General features: G+C 45.3%; 1 protein-coding gene across 1 annotated transcript in view; it reads right to left on the bottom strand.

Moving 5' to 3' along the window:
* The window catches only part of LOC140367079 (uncharacterized), a 5825-nt gene extending 2463 nt beyond the window's left edge, over positions 1-3362 (bottom strand). Inside the window, exons 1-3 of the mRNA XM_072453401.1 lie at positions 3244-3362; positions 2499-2570; positions 1152-1285 (exon numbers count right to left, since the gene is read on the bottom strand). Of these exons, the coding sequence (XP_072309502.1) occupies positions 1152-1285; positions 2499-2534 (170 nt within the window). The 5' untranslated portion in view covers positions 2535-2570; positions 3244-3362. The remainder of the gene's footprint in view (positions 1-1151; positions 1286-2498; positions 2571-3243) is intronic.
* Between the last annotated feature and the right edge of the window lie 14138 nt (positions 3363-17500).

The following is a 17500-nucleotide window of genomic DNA, read 5'->3' as shown; positions in this document are numbered from 1 at the left end:
CCTAAAGCTCAAAGAGTTTCACATGAACACGTGGGACGTTCAGGAGGAAAAAGACCCTAAAGCTCAAAGAGTTTCACATGAACACGTGGGACGTTCAGGAGGAAAAAGACCCTAAAGCTCAAAGAGTTTCACATGAACACGTGGGACGTTCAGGAGGAAAAAGACCCTAAAGCTCAAAGAGTTTCACATGAACACGTGGAACGTTCAGGAGGAAAAAGACCCTAAAGCTCAAAGAGTTTCACATGAACACGTGGGACGTTCAGGAGGAAAAAGACCCTAAAGCTCAAAGAGTTTCACATGAACACGTGGGACGTTCAGGAGGAAAAAGACCCTAAAGCTCAAAGAGTTTCACATGAACACGTGGGACGTTCAGGAGGAAAAAGACCCTAAAGCTCAAAGAGTTTCACATGAACACGTGGGACGTTCAGGAGGAAAAAGACCCTAAAGCTCAAAGAGTTTCACATGAACACGTGGGACGTTCAGGAGGAAAAAGACCCTAAAGCTCAAAGAGTTTCACATGAACACGTGGGACGTTCAGGAGGAAAAAGACCCTAAAGCTCAAAGAGTTTCACATGAACACGTGGGACGTTCAGGAGGAAAAAGACCCTAAAGCTCAAAGAGTTTCACATGAACACGTGGGACGTTCAGGAGGAAAAAGACCCTAAAGCTCAAAGAGTTTCACATGAACACGTGGGACGTTCAGGAGGAAAAAGACCCTAAAGCTCAAAGAGTTTCACATGAACACGTGGGACGTTCAGGAGGAAAAAGACCCTAAAGCTCAAAGAGTTTCACATGAACACGTGGGACGTTCAGGAGGAAAAAGACCCTAAAGCTCAAAGAGTTTCACATGAACACGTGGAACGTTCAGGAGGAAAAAGACCCTAAAGCTCAAAGAGTTTCACATGAACACGTGGGACGTTCAGGAGGAAAAAGACCCTAAAGCTCAAAGAGTTTCACATGAACACGTGGAACGTTCAGGAGGAAAAAGACCCTAAAGCTCAAAGAGTTTCACATGAACACGTGGGACGTTCAGGAGGAAAAAGACCCTAAAGCTCAAAGAGTTTCACATGAACACGTGGGACGTTCAGGAGGAAAAAGACCCTAAAGCTCAAAGAGTTTCACATGAACACAGAGTAAATGTAAATCTTCACCATCTCGATGATTGGCTGAGCCGCGTCCACGTTCTCGATGTCGAACTGTTCGGCTGAGCCCGCCTCCATGTCCCTCTGCAGCTTCTGATTGGCCGCCGCCATCTGAGGCAGGAAGCTCTGCAGACGCTCCAGGACTGAAGCAGAAAACAATAACAACAAGGATCAGACAAACAACAACAACAACAAGGACCAGACAAACAACAACAAGGACCAGACAAACAACAACAACAACAACAAGGATCAGACAAACAACAACAAGGATCAGACAAACAACAACAAGGATCAGACAAACAACAACAACAAGGATCAGACAAACAACAACAAGGATCAGACAAACAACAACAAGGATCAGACAAACAAGGATCAGACAAACAACAACAAGGATCAGACAAACAAGGATCAGACAAACAACAACTACAAGGATCAGACAAACAACAACAACAAGGATCAGACAAACAACAACAACAAGGATCAGACAAACAACAACAACAAGGATCAGACAAACAACAACAAGGATCAGACAAACAACAACAAGGATCAGACAAACAACAACAACAACAAGGATCAGACAAACAACAACAAGGATCAGACAAACAACAACAACAACAAGGATCAGACAAACAACAACAACAACAAGGATCAGACAAACAACAACAAGGATCAGACAAACAACAAGGATCAGACAACCAAGGATCAGACAAACAACAACAACAAGGATCAGACAAACAACAACAACAAGGATCAGACAAACAACAACAACAAGGATCAGACAAACAACAACAACAAGGATCAGACAAACAACAACAACAACAAGGATCAGACAAACAACAACTACAAGGATCAGACAAACAACAACAACAAGGATCAGACAAACAACAACAACAAGGATCAGACAAACAACAACAACAAGGATCAGACAAACAACAACAAGGATCAGACAAACAACAACAAGGATCAGACAAACAACAACAACAACAAGGATCAGACAAACAACAACAAGGATCAGACAAACAACAACAACAACAAGGATCAGACAAACAACAACAACAACAAGGATCAGACAAACAACAACAAGGATCAGACAAACAACAAGGATCAGACAACCAAGGATCAGACAAACAACAACAACAAGGATCAGACAAACAACAACAACAAGGATCAGACAAACAACAACAACAAGGATCAGACAAACAACAACAACAAGGATCAGACAAACAACAACAACAAGGATCAGACAAACAACAACAAGGATCAGACAAACAACAACAACAAGGATCAGACAAACAACAACAACAAGGATCAGACAAACACACTTCACAAAGACTTTGGGTTCCACTTGAATCTCACCGTTGCTACGGGCGACGCGCTCAGTCCGAGGTCCATCGGCTTTTGGTTTGAGCAGAAACTTCTCGCTGAATCCTGAGACGAAAACATCATTTGTCACGACGTCAAAGTTCAGTGTCGAGACGATCGTGAGAAGAAACATCACGATTATTACATCAATGTTTAATCATTAAACTGTACAAACTCAAACTCGAGCGTGACACAAACAAACACGTAAAAAGCTCTAAACTTTCCATTTACAGCGTTTACGTGAATGTTTCATCTTCTTTCTCACGTTTGATGAGTTTGACCCAGTTCAAAGTCAAACATTTTGATAAATCTAAATGATCTTTTCTTCCTGATAAATGCATTTATCCCTAAACTTAACATATTATGTGCATTAAATATAATAAAGCTCAATAAATACGTGGATGTTGAAACAAGCAACAGTAAAAAACAAGATGAATAACAAGACGAGATAAAATACAAGGATACAACAATAATAAGTGTTTTATATATGTTTTAGCAAATGGACAAGAATAAATAACAGTAAATTCAAGTTAAAAAGGAGGTAAATCTGTTTGTGACTTTAAAACCTCCAGAGCATTAGATAATAACTGTTGTTCATTGTTTATTTCCACTTTAGCCTGAGTTTGTCTTCATTTCAGCCGCAGATTACGCGCATTTTACGTTCAAACACCGCGTTTAATTCGCGTTTTTCCGCCTCTTTCGCGTGTTTTGAGTCGCGCGGTAAATGCTCAGGACAAACCTCGCTCGGTGCCACAGTTCAGTAAAGCAGAAGAACTCGTTTTTGAAGAGTTTAGCTCCATTTTTCATGTTGTTTTTTTTGAACATGTGTTTCTTCTCTCGCGGTAACTTCCGGGTCAAAAGTCAAACCGGAAGTGAGCTGGAGTTTTACAGCGTCCTCTGTCGACGACGCGGTAATTTTTGCGTAAATAATCGTTTTTATTACCAAAAAAACAAGAAAAATGTCTTTAGCATTACATTTATTCGTAAAGAAGTTATAAAATATGTTTAATTTGGCGTTAGTTTCGTGTTTAGGTCAAGTATGGTATTGCGCATGCGTAGTTAAACTTGGCGTGTGGCACTTTCTACCTCCTGTATGCAAGAAGATGTCTTACTCTGTACGTTTGACGTACCGTTTGCTCTTTCCTCTGACGTTTCACACAAAAATTACAAATAATGAGTGTAAATTACATTAATGTGAAACAAACTCAACATTCAACAAACACAAAACACACAAATGCCGAGCTGGTTTTAAATCATAAATCCCCGGTGTGATGCGTTCTGTCACAGAAATGAGCTTTGTGTCCAGTTTAGCTTCTCTATGTCTGAAGACGTCTCACTCTGATTTCATAACAACGACAACACACTTGGAACGCTTTTGCTTCACGCTTTCTTTATTTCAGCTCATTTAAAATCACCTAAATCAGAATAAAACAGATTTTGAAGTAGTTTTACATAATGTGGGTTAGATTGAATTAAATCAAACCTAGGAAGATAATCACCATGACAACCAGTAATAGTAAACCTGTCCCCAAAGCCAAACAAACACTGACACTAAGCCTAAACTTGACCTGAATGAGGGAAAAACACCTCAAATTTAAAGATTTGCACAGATAAACGTCAGAGGCTTTTGTGCAGCAGAACCTGATGTGTCTTTTAATAATTTAATTTGTTGATGATATTTTTTTTTGTACAATAAGGAAAATCTTGAAAATAAATAAACACATATTTACTTTAATTGGAGATGAGATCAACTGAATGATTATCAATCTTTGTGTCTTTATGGTGTAACTCCAATAAAAGATAAGAAATCCTTTATTTGTCACACAATGGGGAAATTTTGGTAGATACAGAAGTAGAAGAACAGATAACTTATAGAAAAGCTCTTATAAACAAAACAAGATACAAAAAAGATAACATAAGACAAAATAATAATAATGATAATAGTGGCAAAAGTGGGGTGCACGGTGGCAAAGGCGGTTAGCGCTCTTGCCTCCCAAGAAGGAGATCATGGGTTGGATTCCCGGACCAGACCAACATCACATGATCTCTCTGGGTGGAATCTGCGTGTTCTCCCCGTGTTACTGTGGGTTCTCCCCGGGTTCTCCGGCTTCCTCCCACTGTCCAAACACATGCACGTGTTAGGTAAAATTGGTAACTCTAAATTGGCCCTGGAGAGTGAATGGTTGTCTGTAATGTCTCTGTGTTGACCCTGCGACAAGTATGGCACATGGGTATGACAGTGTTGCACATGAGTGTTACAGTATTGCACATGGGTATGACAGTATTGCACATGGGTATGACAGTATTGCACATGGGTATGTCAGTATTGCACATGGGTATGTCAGTATTGCACATGAGTGTTACAGTATTGCACATGGGTATGACAGTATTGCACATGGGTATGACAGTATTGCACATGGGTATGTCAGTATTGCACATGAGTGTTACAGTATTGCACATGGGTATGTCAGTATTGCACATGGGTATGTCAGTATTGCACATGAGTGTTACAGTATTGCACATGGGTATGACAGTATTGCACATGGGTATGTCCGTATTGCACATGGGTATGACAGTATTGCACATGAGTATGTCAGTATTGCACATGAGTGTTACAGTATTGAACATGGGTATGACAGTATTGCACATGAGTATGTCAGTATTGCACATGAGTGTTACAGTATTGAACATGGGTATGACAGTATTGCACATGGGTATGTCAGTATTGCACATGGGTATGACAGTATTGCACATGGGTATGACAGTATTGCACATGGGTATGACAGTATTGCACATGTGTATGACAGTGTTTGTTGTAGAGTCTGACAGCAGCAGAAGGACAGACTGTGAAACGTCTCCTTCACACAGCGAGGGTGGATCAGTCACTGAAGCTGCTCACCAGAGTGGACAGAGTGTCCTGCAGGGGACAGAGTGTCCTGCAGGGATCAGAGTGTCCTGCAGGGGGCGACACTCATGGTCCAGCATAGATGTGAGTTTAGCCAGGACCCTTCTGTCCCCCACCTCCTGCACCGAGTCCAGAGGACAGCCCAGGACGGAGCTGGACTTCTTGATGACCTTGTCCAGCTATCATTGCAATATCAACAACGTGAATGTTCATTTTTATATCACATTACAAGTCCATTTGAGGGCTTTAATCTGTACATTTTGTCTCCCTGTTTTCACATGCTTTTTTAAATTGATAATTTTTTTGTTAAGCAAATATTGATACAAAATGATGATATAGAGAAGGATTTCTGTTTAAGAATCTTCAACCTTTGAACATTTGCCAGGCTCGTCAGAAGGTTGAGTGTGCAGTATACGTGTAGTAAATGTGTAATAAACGTGTAGTAAACGTGTAGTAAACGTTTAGTAAACGTGTAGTAAACGTGCAGTAAATGTGTAGTAAATGTGTCGTGAACGTGTAGTTAATGTGTAGTAAACGTGTAGTAAATGTGTAGTAAACGTGTAGTAAATGTGTAGTAAATATGTCGTAAACGTGTAGTAAACGTTTAGTAAACGTGTAGTGAATATGTAGTAAATATGTAGTAAACGTGCAGTAAACGTGTAGTAAATGTGTAGTAAACGTGTAGTAAATGTGTAGTAAATATGTAGTAAACGTGTAGTAAATGTAGTAAACGTGTAGTAAACGTGTAGTAAACGTGCAGTAAATGTGTAGTAAACGTGTAGTAAACGTGTAGTAAATGTGTAGTAAACGTGTAGTAAATGTGTCGTAAACGTGTAGTAAATGTGTAGTAAACGTGTAGTAAATGTGTCGTAAACGTGTAGTAAATGTGTAGCAAACGTGTAGTAAATGTGTAGTAAATATGTAGTAAACGTGTAGTAAATGTAGTAAACGTGTAGTAAACGTGTAGTAAACGTGCAGTGAACGTGTAGTAAACGTGCAGTAAACGTGTAGTAAATGTGTCGTAAACGTGTAGTAAATGTGTAGTAAACGTGTAGTAAATATGTAGTAAATGTATAGTAAACGTAGTAAACGTGTAGTAAACGTGTAGTAAATGTAGTAAACGTGTAGTAAACATGCAGTAAATGTGTAGTAAACGTGTAGTAAATGTGTAGTTAACGTGCAGTAAATGTGTAGTGAATGTGTCGTGAACGTGTAGTAAATGTGTAGTAAACGTGTAGTGAATATGTAGTAAATATGTAGTAAACGTGCAGTAAACGTGTAGTAAATGTGTAGTAAACGTGTAGTAAATGTGTCGTAAACGTGTAGTAAATGTGTAGCAAACGTGTAGTAAATATGTAGTAAACGTGTAGTAAATGTAGTAAACGTGTAGTAAACGTGTAGTAAACGTGCAGTAAATGTGTAGTAAACGTGTAGTAAACATGTAGTAAATGTGTAGTAAACGTGTAGTAAATGTGTCGTAAACGTGTAGTAAATGTGTAGTAAACGTGTAGTAAATGTGTCGTAAACGTGTAGTAAATGTGTAGCAAACGTGTAGTAAATGTGTAGTAAATATGTAGTAAACGTGTAGTAAATGTAGTAAACGTGTAGTAAACGTGTAGTAAACGTGCAGTGAACGTGTAGTAAACGTGCAGTAAACGTGTAGTAAATGTGTCGTAAACGTGTAGTAAATGTGTAGTAAACGTGTAGTAAATATGTAGTAAATGTATAGTAAACGTAGTAAACGTGTAGTAAACGTGTAGTAAATGTAGTAAACGTGTAGTAAACATGCAGTAAATGTGTAGTAAACGTGTAGTAAACGTGTAGTAAACGTGTAGTAAATGTGTAGTAAATGTGTAGTTAACGTGTAGTAAACGTGTAGTAAACGTGTAGTAAACGTGTAGTAAATGTGTAGTAAACGTGTAGTAAACGTGTAGTAAATGTGTAGTAAACGTGTAGTAAAGGTGTAGTAAATATGTCGTAAACGTGTAGTAAATGTGTAGTAAACGTGTAGTAAATGTGTAGTAAACGTTTAGTAAAGGTGTAGTAAATATGTCGTAAACGTGTAGTAAATGTGTAGTTAATGTGTAGTAAACATGCAGTAAATGTGTAGTAAACGTGTAGTAAACGTGTAGTAAATGTGTCGTAAACGTGTAGTAAAGGTGTGGTAAACGTGTAGTAAATGTGTAGTAAATGTGTAGTAAATGTGTAGTAAACGTGTAGTAAACGTGTAGTAAATGTGTAGTAAACGTGTAGTAAAGGTGTAGTAAATATGTCGTAAACGTGTAGTAAATGTGTCGTAAACGTGTAGTAAAGGTGTAGTAAATGTGTAGTAAACGTGTAGTAAACGTGTAGTAAATGTGTAGTAAACGTGTAGTAAATATGTCGTAAACGTGTAGTAAATGTGTCGTAAACGTGTAGTAAAGGTGTAGTAAATATGTCGTAAACGTACAGTAAATGTGTGGTAAACGTGTAGTAAACGTGTAGTAAATGTGTAGTAAACGTGTAGTAAATGTGTAGTAAATGTGTAGTAAACGTGTAGTAAACGTGTAGTAAACGTGTAGTAAAGGTGTAGTAAATATGTCGTAAACGTGCAGTAAATGTGTAGTAAACGTGTAGTAAATGTGTAGTAAATGTGTAGTAAACGTGTAGTAAATGATTGTGTTGTACTTGTTGTAAAAGTAAAGGTAAATAGTTTCCGCTGCTCTTACAGTCACAAGATGGCCGCGCTGGACTGACCATGACGTCAGTCCCCACCACCGTATCCCTCTAGCTTTATTAACAGCACACCGCGTCTGTCTCGACCCAGTGACGCGTCCTGTCGCAGAGACGAGCTTTGCGCGACTGCCGCTGTCAAAGAACACGTCCGCTCGCCTCCGTGATTTCACAGGTAAACACGGCTAATGCTAATGCTAATATGACTAAAACTACACTCTTTTTAAACGCGCACACTTGTCTCGTCCTGGCGCGCGCTCTGCGTTTATATTCTTCAGTCAAAGTGTGTGAGAAACGCGTCTGTTTATGCCAAAGCTAACTTAGCTCTTAGCACTGGACCAGCTCAAGCTAACGTGCTATTATCATATTTACAGCAGTTTAAAGACGATATGAATGAAACTGTCACGACATTAAACGTATTTATGTGAAGCCGTAAAGTGTGCCCAGGGAACTGTCTCTGTAACGTGATTTTAACACGTGAAAATGATGAAAATATGAAGATAAAGTCTGGTTTGTCTGCATTAGTTTGGATTCATATTGTTCTTTTTGGTGCTTTTATGTTGTAGATGAAGACTTGTCATTGTTTGTGCCACATTATGTTGTACAGAAGGTGAAGGTTTGATTTATGGTTTAGTCAATTTAAATGAATCCAAGTTTGCAGATACTTTAGTGTTTTGTGTTGTTGCTGTTGTGACGTGTTTCAAGAAATGTCTTTGAACTTTAGCTGCAAGAATGACATGTTTTATCCTGAAAGAAAAGAAACATTCACTTTATATTCACTGCTTCAACTGTGTTGTTATTTTAGAGCCCCAACATTTCATTGCAAGAGACGTGACTCATGGACAAAGTAATCGCTCTAAAACTCACACGAAAACACTTTTTACGACAAAGACGGCAAATCAGAATGTTAAAAAAAGAATAATAATGACAATGATAGTGATGATATTTCACTTTATTCCTAAGTATTCTCTGTTTCGAAGCTTAAAGTTCAACACAAACATGACGTGGAAGCAGGACATTTAATACGCCACACTGCAGGGGTTAGTACACAAAGTACACAAAGTACACAAAGTACACCATACATAAAAGTACAGTGGGACCAGATAAGAGCGTTTGACGCAGACTTCAGTATTTGTATTTAAGTTTAATTGTGGCGCTTTAAACAGTTTTGAGGTCAAATTATTTCTAATGTGTTTGAAATGAACAGATTAAATACATTTTCTCACATTTTAACGTAACGATTGAGGATCCATAATTACATCTAAATACTTCAGACTCATTTTATTCACATCCAGATGAAAATATGAGTTTTTTAACCAATCACTGACTGACACCGTTACGGATCAGATCAGGCTCGCCAAATGATCATCTCTGGTTTAGTCCTTATTTATTTCTACTTTAGACCCGGCATAGTCCCGGTATAGTCCCGGCATAGTCCCGGCATAGTCCCGGCATAGCCCCGGTATAGTCCCGGTATAGTCCCGGCATAGTCCCGGCATAGCCCCGGTATAGTCCCGGCATAGTCCCGGTATAGACCCGGTATAGACCCGGCATAGCCCCGGTATAGTCCCGGCATAGTCCCGGTATAGTCCCGGCATAGACCCGGTATAGTCCCGGTATAGTCCCGGCATAGACCCGGCATAGTCCCGGCATAGTCCCGGCATAGACCCGGTATAGTCCCGGCATAGACCCGGCATAGACCCGGCATAGTCCCGGCATAGTCCCGGCATAGACCAGGTATAGTCCCGGCATAGTCCCGGCATAGTCCCGGCATAGACCGGGCATAGTCCCGGCATAGTCCCGGTATAGTCCCGGCATAGACCCGGCATAGTCCCGGCATAGTCCCGGCATAGTCCCGGCATAGACCCGGTATAGTCCCGGCATAGACCCGGCATAGACCCGGCATAGTCCCGGCATAGTCCCGGCATAGACCCGGCATAGTCCCGGCATAGACCAGGTATAGTCCCGGCATAGTCCCGGCATAGTCCCGGCATAGACCGGGCATAGTCCCGGCATAGCCCCGGTATAGTCCCGGCATAGTCCCGGTATAGTCCCGGCATAGTCCCGGTATAGTCCCGGCATAGTCCCGGTATAGTCCCGGTATAGTCCCGGTATAGTCCCGGCATAGTCCCGGCATAGACCCGGCATAGTCCCGGTATAGTCCCGGCATAGTCCCGGCATAGACCCGGTATAGTCCCGGCATAGACCCGGCATAGACCCGGCATAGTCCCGGCATAGTCCCGGCATAGTCCCGGCATAGACCCGGCATAGTCCCGGCATAGACCAGGTATAGTCCCGGCATAGTCCCGGCATAGACCCGGCATAGTCCCGGTATAGTCCCGGCATAGTCCCGGCATAGACCCGGTATAGTCCCGGCATAGACCCGGCATAGACCCGGCATAGTCCCGGCATAGTCCCGGCATAGTCCCGGCATAGTCCCGGCATAGTCCCGGCATAGACCCGGCATAGTCCCGGCATAGACCAGGTATAGTCCCGGTATAGTCCCGGTATAGTCCCGGCATAGTCCCGGCATAGACCCGGCATAGTCCCGGTATAGTCCCGGCATAGTCCCGGCATAGACCCGGTATAGTCCCGGCATAGACCCGGCATAGACCCGGCATAGTCCCGGCATAGTCCCGGCATAGTCCCGGCATAGTCCCGGCATAGTCCCGGCATAGACCCGGCATAGTCCCGGCATAGACCAGGTATAGTCCCGGCATAGACCCGGTATAGTCCCGGCATAGACCCGGCATAGCCCCGGTATAGTCTGTATAAGTGACATGACGCTTCAGAACATACATCTGGCAAATCATTGATAAATGGACTAAATACGAAGGGGCCAAGGGTTGATCCCTGTGGCACTCCCACATGACATCACTCCCACGTGACATCACTCCCACGTGACATCACTCCCACTTGACATCACTCCCACATGACATCACTCCCACATGACATCACTCCCACGTGACATCACTCCCAAATGACATCACTCCCACGTGACATCACTCCCACATGACATCACTCCCACATGACATCACTCCCACGTGACATCACTCCCACATGACATCACTCCCACATGACATCACTCCCACATGACATCACTCCCACATGACATCACTCCCACATGACATCACTCCCACATGACATCACTCCCACATGACATCACTCCCACATGACATCACTCCCACATGACATCACTCCCAAATGACATCACTCCCACATGACATCACTCCCAAATGACATCACTCCCGCATGACATCACTCCCAAATGACATCACTCCCGCATGACATCACGTGACATCACTGCCACGTGACATCACTCCCACGTGACATCACGTGACATCACTCCCACGTGACATCACTCCCACGTGACATCACTCCCACGTGACATCATGACATCACTCCCACGTGACATCATGACATCACTCCCACATGACATCATGACATCACTCCCACGTGACATCACTCCCACGTGACATCACTCCCACGTGACATCACTCCCACGTGACATCACTCCAACGTGACATCACTCCCACGTGACATCACTCCCACGTGACATCACTCCCACGTGACATCATGACATCACTCCCACGTGACATCATGACATCACTCCCACGTGACATCATGACATCACTCCCACATGACATCATGACATCACTCCCACGTGACATCACTCCCACGTGACATCACTCCCACGTGACATCATGACATCGCTCCCACGTGACATCACTCCCACATTACATCACTCCCACATGACATCACTCCCACGTGACATCATGACATCGCTCCCACGTGACATCACTCCCACATGACATCACTCCCACGTGACATCACATGACATCACTCCCACGTGACATCACGTGACATCACTCCCACGTGACATCACTCCCACGTGACATCATGACATCACTCCCACGTGACATCACTCCCATGTGACATCACTCCCATGTGACATCACTCCCACGTGACATCACTCCCACGTGACATCACTCCCACATGACATCACGTGACATCACTCCCACGTGACATCACTCCCACGTGACATCATGACATCATTCCCACGTGACATCACATGACATCACTCCCACGTGACATCACATGACATCACTCCCACGTGACATCACATGACATCACTCCCACGTGACATCACTCCCACGTGACATCACGTGACATCACTCCCACGTGACATCACATGACATCACTCCCACGTGACATCACTCCCACGTGACATCACTCCCACGTGACATCACATGACATCACTCCCACGTGACATCATGACATCACTCCCACGTGACATCACTCCCACGTGACATCACTCCCACGTGACATCACATGACATCACTCCCACGTGACATCACATGACATCACTCCCACGTGACATCACATGACATCACTCCCACGTGACATCACATGACAGCACTCCCACGTGACATCATATGACATCACTCCCACGTGACATCACTCCCACATGACATCACATGACATCACTCCCACGTGACATCATGACATCACTCCCACGTGACATCACTCCCACGTGACATCACTCCCACGTGACATCACTCCCACGTGACATCACTCCCACGTGACATCACATGACATCACTCCCACATGACATCACATGACATCACTCCCACGTGACATCACATGACATCACTCCCACGTGACATCATGACATCACTCCCACGTGACATCATGACATCACTCCCACGTGACATCACTCCCACGTGACATCGCTCCCACGTGACATCACATGACATCACTCCCACGTGACATCACATGACATCACTCCCACGTGACATCACATGACATCACTCCCACGTGACATCACTCCCACGTGACATCACTCCCACGTGACATCACATGACATCACTCCCACGTGACATCTCATGGCATCACTCCCACGTGACATCTCATGGCATCACTCCCACGTAACATCACATGACATCACTCCCACGTGACATCATGACATCACTCCCACGTGACATCACTCCCACGTGACATCACATGACATCACTCCCACGTGACATCTCATGGCATCACTCCCACGTGACATCTCATGGCATCACTCCCACGTAACATCACATGACATCACTCCCACGTGACATCACATGACATCACTCCCACGTGACATCACTCCCACGTGACATCACTCCCACGTGACATCACATGACATCACTCCCACGTGACATCTCATGGCATCACTCCCACGTAACATCACATGACATCACTCCCACGTGACATCATGACATCACTCCCACGTGACATCACTCCCACGTGACATCACTCCCACGTGACATCACATGACATCACTCCCACGTGACATCACTCCCACGTGACATCACATGACATCACTCCCACGTGACATCATGACATCACTCCCACGTGACATCACATGACATCACTCCCACGTGACATCATGACATCACTCCCACGTGACATCACTCCCACGTGACATCACATGACATCACTCCCACGTGACATCATGACATCACTCCCACGTGACATCACTCCCACGTGACATCACATGACATCACTCCCACGTGACATCATGACATCACTCCCACGTGACATCATGACATCACTCCCACGTGACATCACTCCCACGTGACATCACATGACATCACTCCCACGTGACATCACATGACATCACTCCCACGTGACATCACATGACATCACTCCCACGTGACATCACATGACATCACTCCCACGTGACATCACATGACATCACTCCCACATGACATCACATGACATCACTCCCACGTGACATCACATGACATCACTCCCACGTGACATCATGACATCACTCCCACGTGACATCATGACATCACTCCCACGTGACATCACTCCCACGTGACATCGCTCCCACGTGACATCACATGACATCACTCCCACGTGACATCACATGACATCACTCCCACGTGACATTACATGACATCACTCCCACGTGACATCACATGACATCACTCCCACGTGACATCACTCCCACGTGACATCACTCCCACGTGACATCACATGACATCACTCCCACGTGACATCACATGACATCACTCCCACATGACATCACTCCCACGTGACATCACATGACATCACTCCCACGTGACATCATGACATCACTCCCACGTGACATCACTCCCACGTGACATCACTCCCACATGACATCACTCCCACATGACATCACTCCCACGTGACATCACATGACATCACTCCCACGTGACATCACATGACATCACTCCCACGTGACATCACTCCCACGTGACATCACTCCCACATGACATCACTCCCACATGACATCACTCCCACGTGACATCATGACATCACTCCCACGTGACATCATGACATCACTCCCACGTGACATCACTCCCACGTGACATCACATGACATCACTCCCACGTGACATCACATGACATCACTCCCACGTGACATCATGACATCACTCCCACGTGACATCATGACATCACTCCCACGTGACATCACTCCCACGTGACATCACATGACATCACTCCCACGTGACATCATGACATCACTCCCACGTGACATCACTCCCACATGACATCACATGACATCACTCCCACGTGACATCACTCCCACGTGACATCGCTCCCACGTGACATCACATGACATCACTCCCACGTGACATCACATGACATCACTCCCACGTGACATCACATGACATCACTCCCACGTGACATCACATGTCATCACTCCCACGTGACATCACATGACATCACTCCCACATGACATCACTCCCACGTGACATCACATGACATCACTCCCACGTGACATCACATGACATCACTCCCACGTGACATCACATGACATCACTCCCACGTGACATCACTCCCACGTGACATCACTCCCACGTGACATCATGACATCACTCCCACGTGACATCACTCCCACGTGACATCACTCCCACGTGACATCACATGACATCACTCCCACGTGACATCACATGACATCACTCCCACGTGACATCACATGACATCACTCCCACATGACATCACATGACATCACTCCCACGTGACATCATGACATCACTCCCACGTGACATCATGACATCACTCCCACGTGACATCACTCCCACGTGACATCACATGACATCACTCCCACGTGACATCATGACATCACTCCCACGTGACATCATGACATCACTCCCACGTGACATCACTCCCACGTGACATCACTCCCACATGACATCACATGACATCACTCCCACGTGACATCATGACATCATTCCCACGTGACATCGCTCCCACGTGACATCACATGACATCACTCCCACGTGACATCACATGACATCACTCCCACGTGACATCACATGACATCACTCCCACGTGACATCACATCAGAGTCGTGTTATTAAGTGTTTTCTGCTGATGTTTAAAGTGTGTTCTTGTAAAAGGCCGAGCGGCAGCGTCGCTCTTGTGTCTTTTTGTCCTCCAGATGCAGTAAATGCGCTCTGTTCTGCAGCTGAAGCCCCTGAACGCCGCCTCCAGCCGCAGGAGATGAGACGGGCGTGGCTCAGCGCACACCATGAGTATCCGGACCATAGGGGGCGCTCTGGGGGACTCTCTGGGCTCTAGTCTGTCTGTGCGCATGAGCAGCACATTCAGACCTGTGTCCAGCGGAAGAATCTCCTCTCTGCTGCAGACCATGGTCCCCACAGGTACGTCCTGGTCGCAACCATAGCATGCTAATGTTTGGTAGCATGCTAACGCCTTGACGCCCCCCGCAGGTTACACCAAGCTGCTGCAGGACGAGCGCTTGGCCATGGTGGACCTCGGCGCCAAACCGGACTCGTCCCTGATCCAGAACGGTTTCCGGCAGGAGACCACGCACCTGGAGGGGCGGCGGCTCCTGGACCGCGCCTCCCGCTCCTCCCTGAGTTTGTCTGACTGCGGGGACGTGTCCTACGCCGAGACGGAGCCCATGCTGTCGGCGGGGGAGGAGGAGGAGCCCGAGGAGCAGCCGGAGGCGCAGGCGGGAAGAGGCTCCGCCCTGCCCAAAGAGTCTCCGCTCGCCATGGCGCTGCAGATCGTCGTGCCGTTTCTGCTCGCCGGCTTTGGGACGGTGTCGGCCGGGATGGTGCTGGATATCGTACAGGTCAGACTCTGCCCTGCCCTTTTCAGACATGTGGAACGATACTTTAATCGCCACTGGTCCCGTGTGTGTGTGTGTGTTCTGTGTGTGTGTTTGTGTATGTGTTCTGTGTGTGTGTGTTTGTGTGTTTGTGTGTGTTCTGTGTGTGTGTTTGTGTGTGTGTGTGTGTGTTCTGTGTGTGTGTGTGTGTGTATTCTGTATGCGTGTGTGTGTGTGTGTATTCTGTATGCGTGTGTGTGTTTCTCTGTGTGTGTTCTGTGTGCGTGTGTGTGTGTGTGTGTTCTGTGTGTGTATGTGTTCTGTGTGTGTGTTTGTGTGTGTGTGTGTTCTGTGTGTGTGTGTGTTCTGTGTGTGTGTGTGTGTGTATTCTGTATGCGTGTGCGTGTGTGCGTGTGTGTTTGTGTGTGCGTGCGTGTGTGTGTGTTCTGTGTGTGTGTGTATGTTTGTGTGTGTGTGTGTGTGCGTGTTCTGTGTGTGTGTGTGTGTGTGTGTGTGCGTGTTCTGTGTGTGTGTGTGCGTGTTCTGTGTGTGTGTGTGTGTGTTCTGTGTGTGTGTGTGTGTGTTTTCTGTGTGTGTGTTCTGTGTGTGTCTGTGTGTGTGTGTGTGTTCTGTGTGTGTGTGTGTGTTCTGTGTGTGTGTGTGCGTGTTCTGTGTGTGTGTGTGCGTGTTCTGTGTGTGTGTGTGTGTGTGTGTGTGTGCGTGTGTGTGTTTGTTTGTGTGTCTCTGTGTTCTGTGTGTGTGTTTGTTTGTTTGTGTGTCTGTGTGTGTTCTGTGTGTGTTCTGTGTGTGTGTGTGTATTCTGTGTGTGTGTGTGTGTGTATTCTGTGTGCGTGCGTCTGTGTGTGTGTGTTCTGTGTGTGTGTGTGTGTGTGTGTGTGTGTTCTGTGTGTGTGTGTGTGTTCTGTGTGTGTGTGTGTTCTGTGTGTGTGTGTGTGTGTGTGTGTGTGTATTCTGTATGCGTGTGTGTGTTTCTCTGTGTGTGTTCTGTGTGCGTGTGTGTGTGTTCTGTGTGTGTGTGTGTGTTTGTGTGTGCGTGCGTGTGTGTGTGTTCTGTGTGTGTGTGTATGTTCTGTGTGTGTGTGTGTGTGTATTCTGTATGCGTGTTTGTGTTTCTCTGTGTGTGTTCTGTGTGCGTGTGTGTGTGTTCTGTGTGTGTGTGTGTGTGTTTGTGTGTGCGTGCGTGTGTGTGTGTTCTGTGTGTGTGTGTATGTTCTGTGTGTGTGTGTGTGTGTGTGTGTGTGCGTGTTCTGTGTGTGCGTGTTCTGTGTGTGTGTGTGTG

Source organism: Eucyclogobius newberryi, unplaced genomic scaffold (genome assembly GCF_026437365.1).
Source record: "Eucyclogobius newberryi isolate DKJ021-1_F unplaced genomic scaffold, fEucNew1.0.hap1 SCAF_2, whole genome shotgun sequence".
NCBI lineage: Eukaryota > Metazoa > Chordata > Actinopteri > Gobiiformes > Gobiidae > Eucyclogobius > Eucyclogobius newberryi.
The sequence above is the reverse complement of the archived record's forward strand: the minus strand, read 5'-3'. Positions and strand labels throughout refer to the sequence as shown.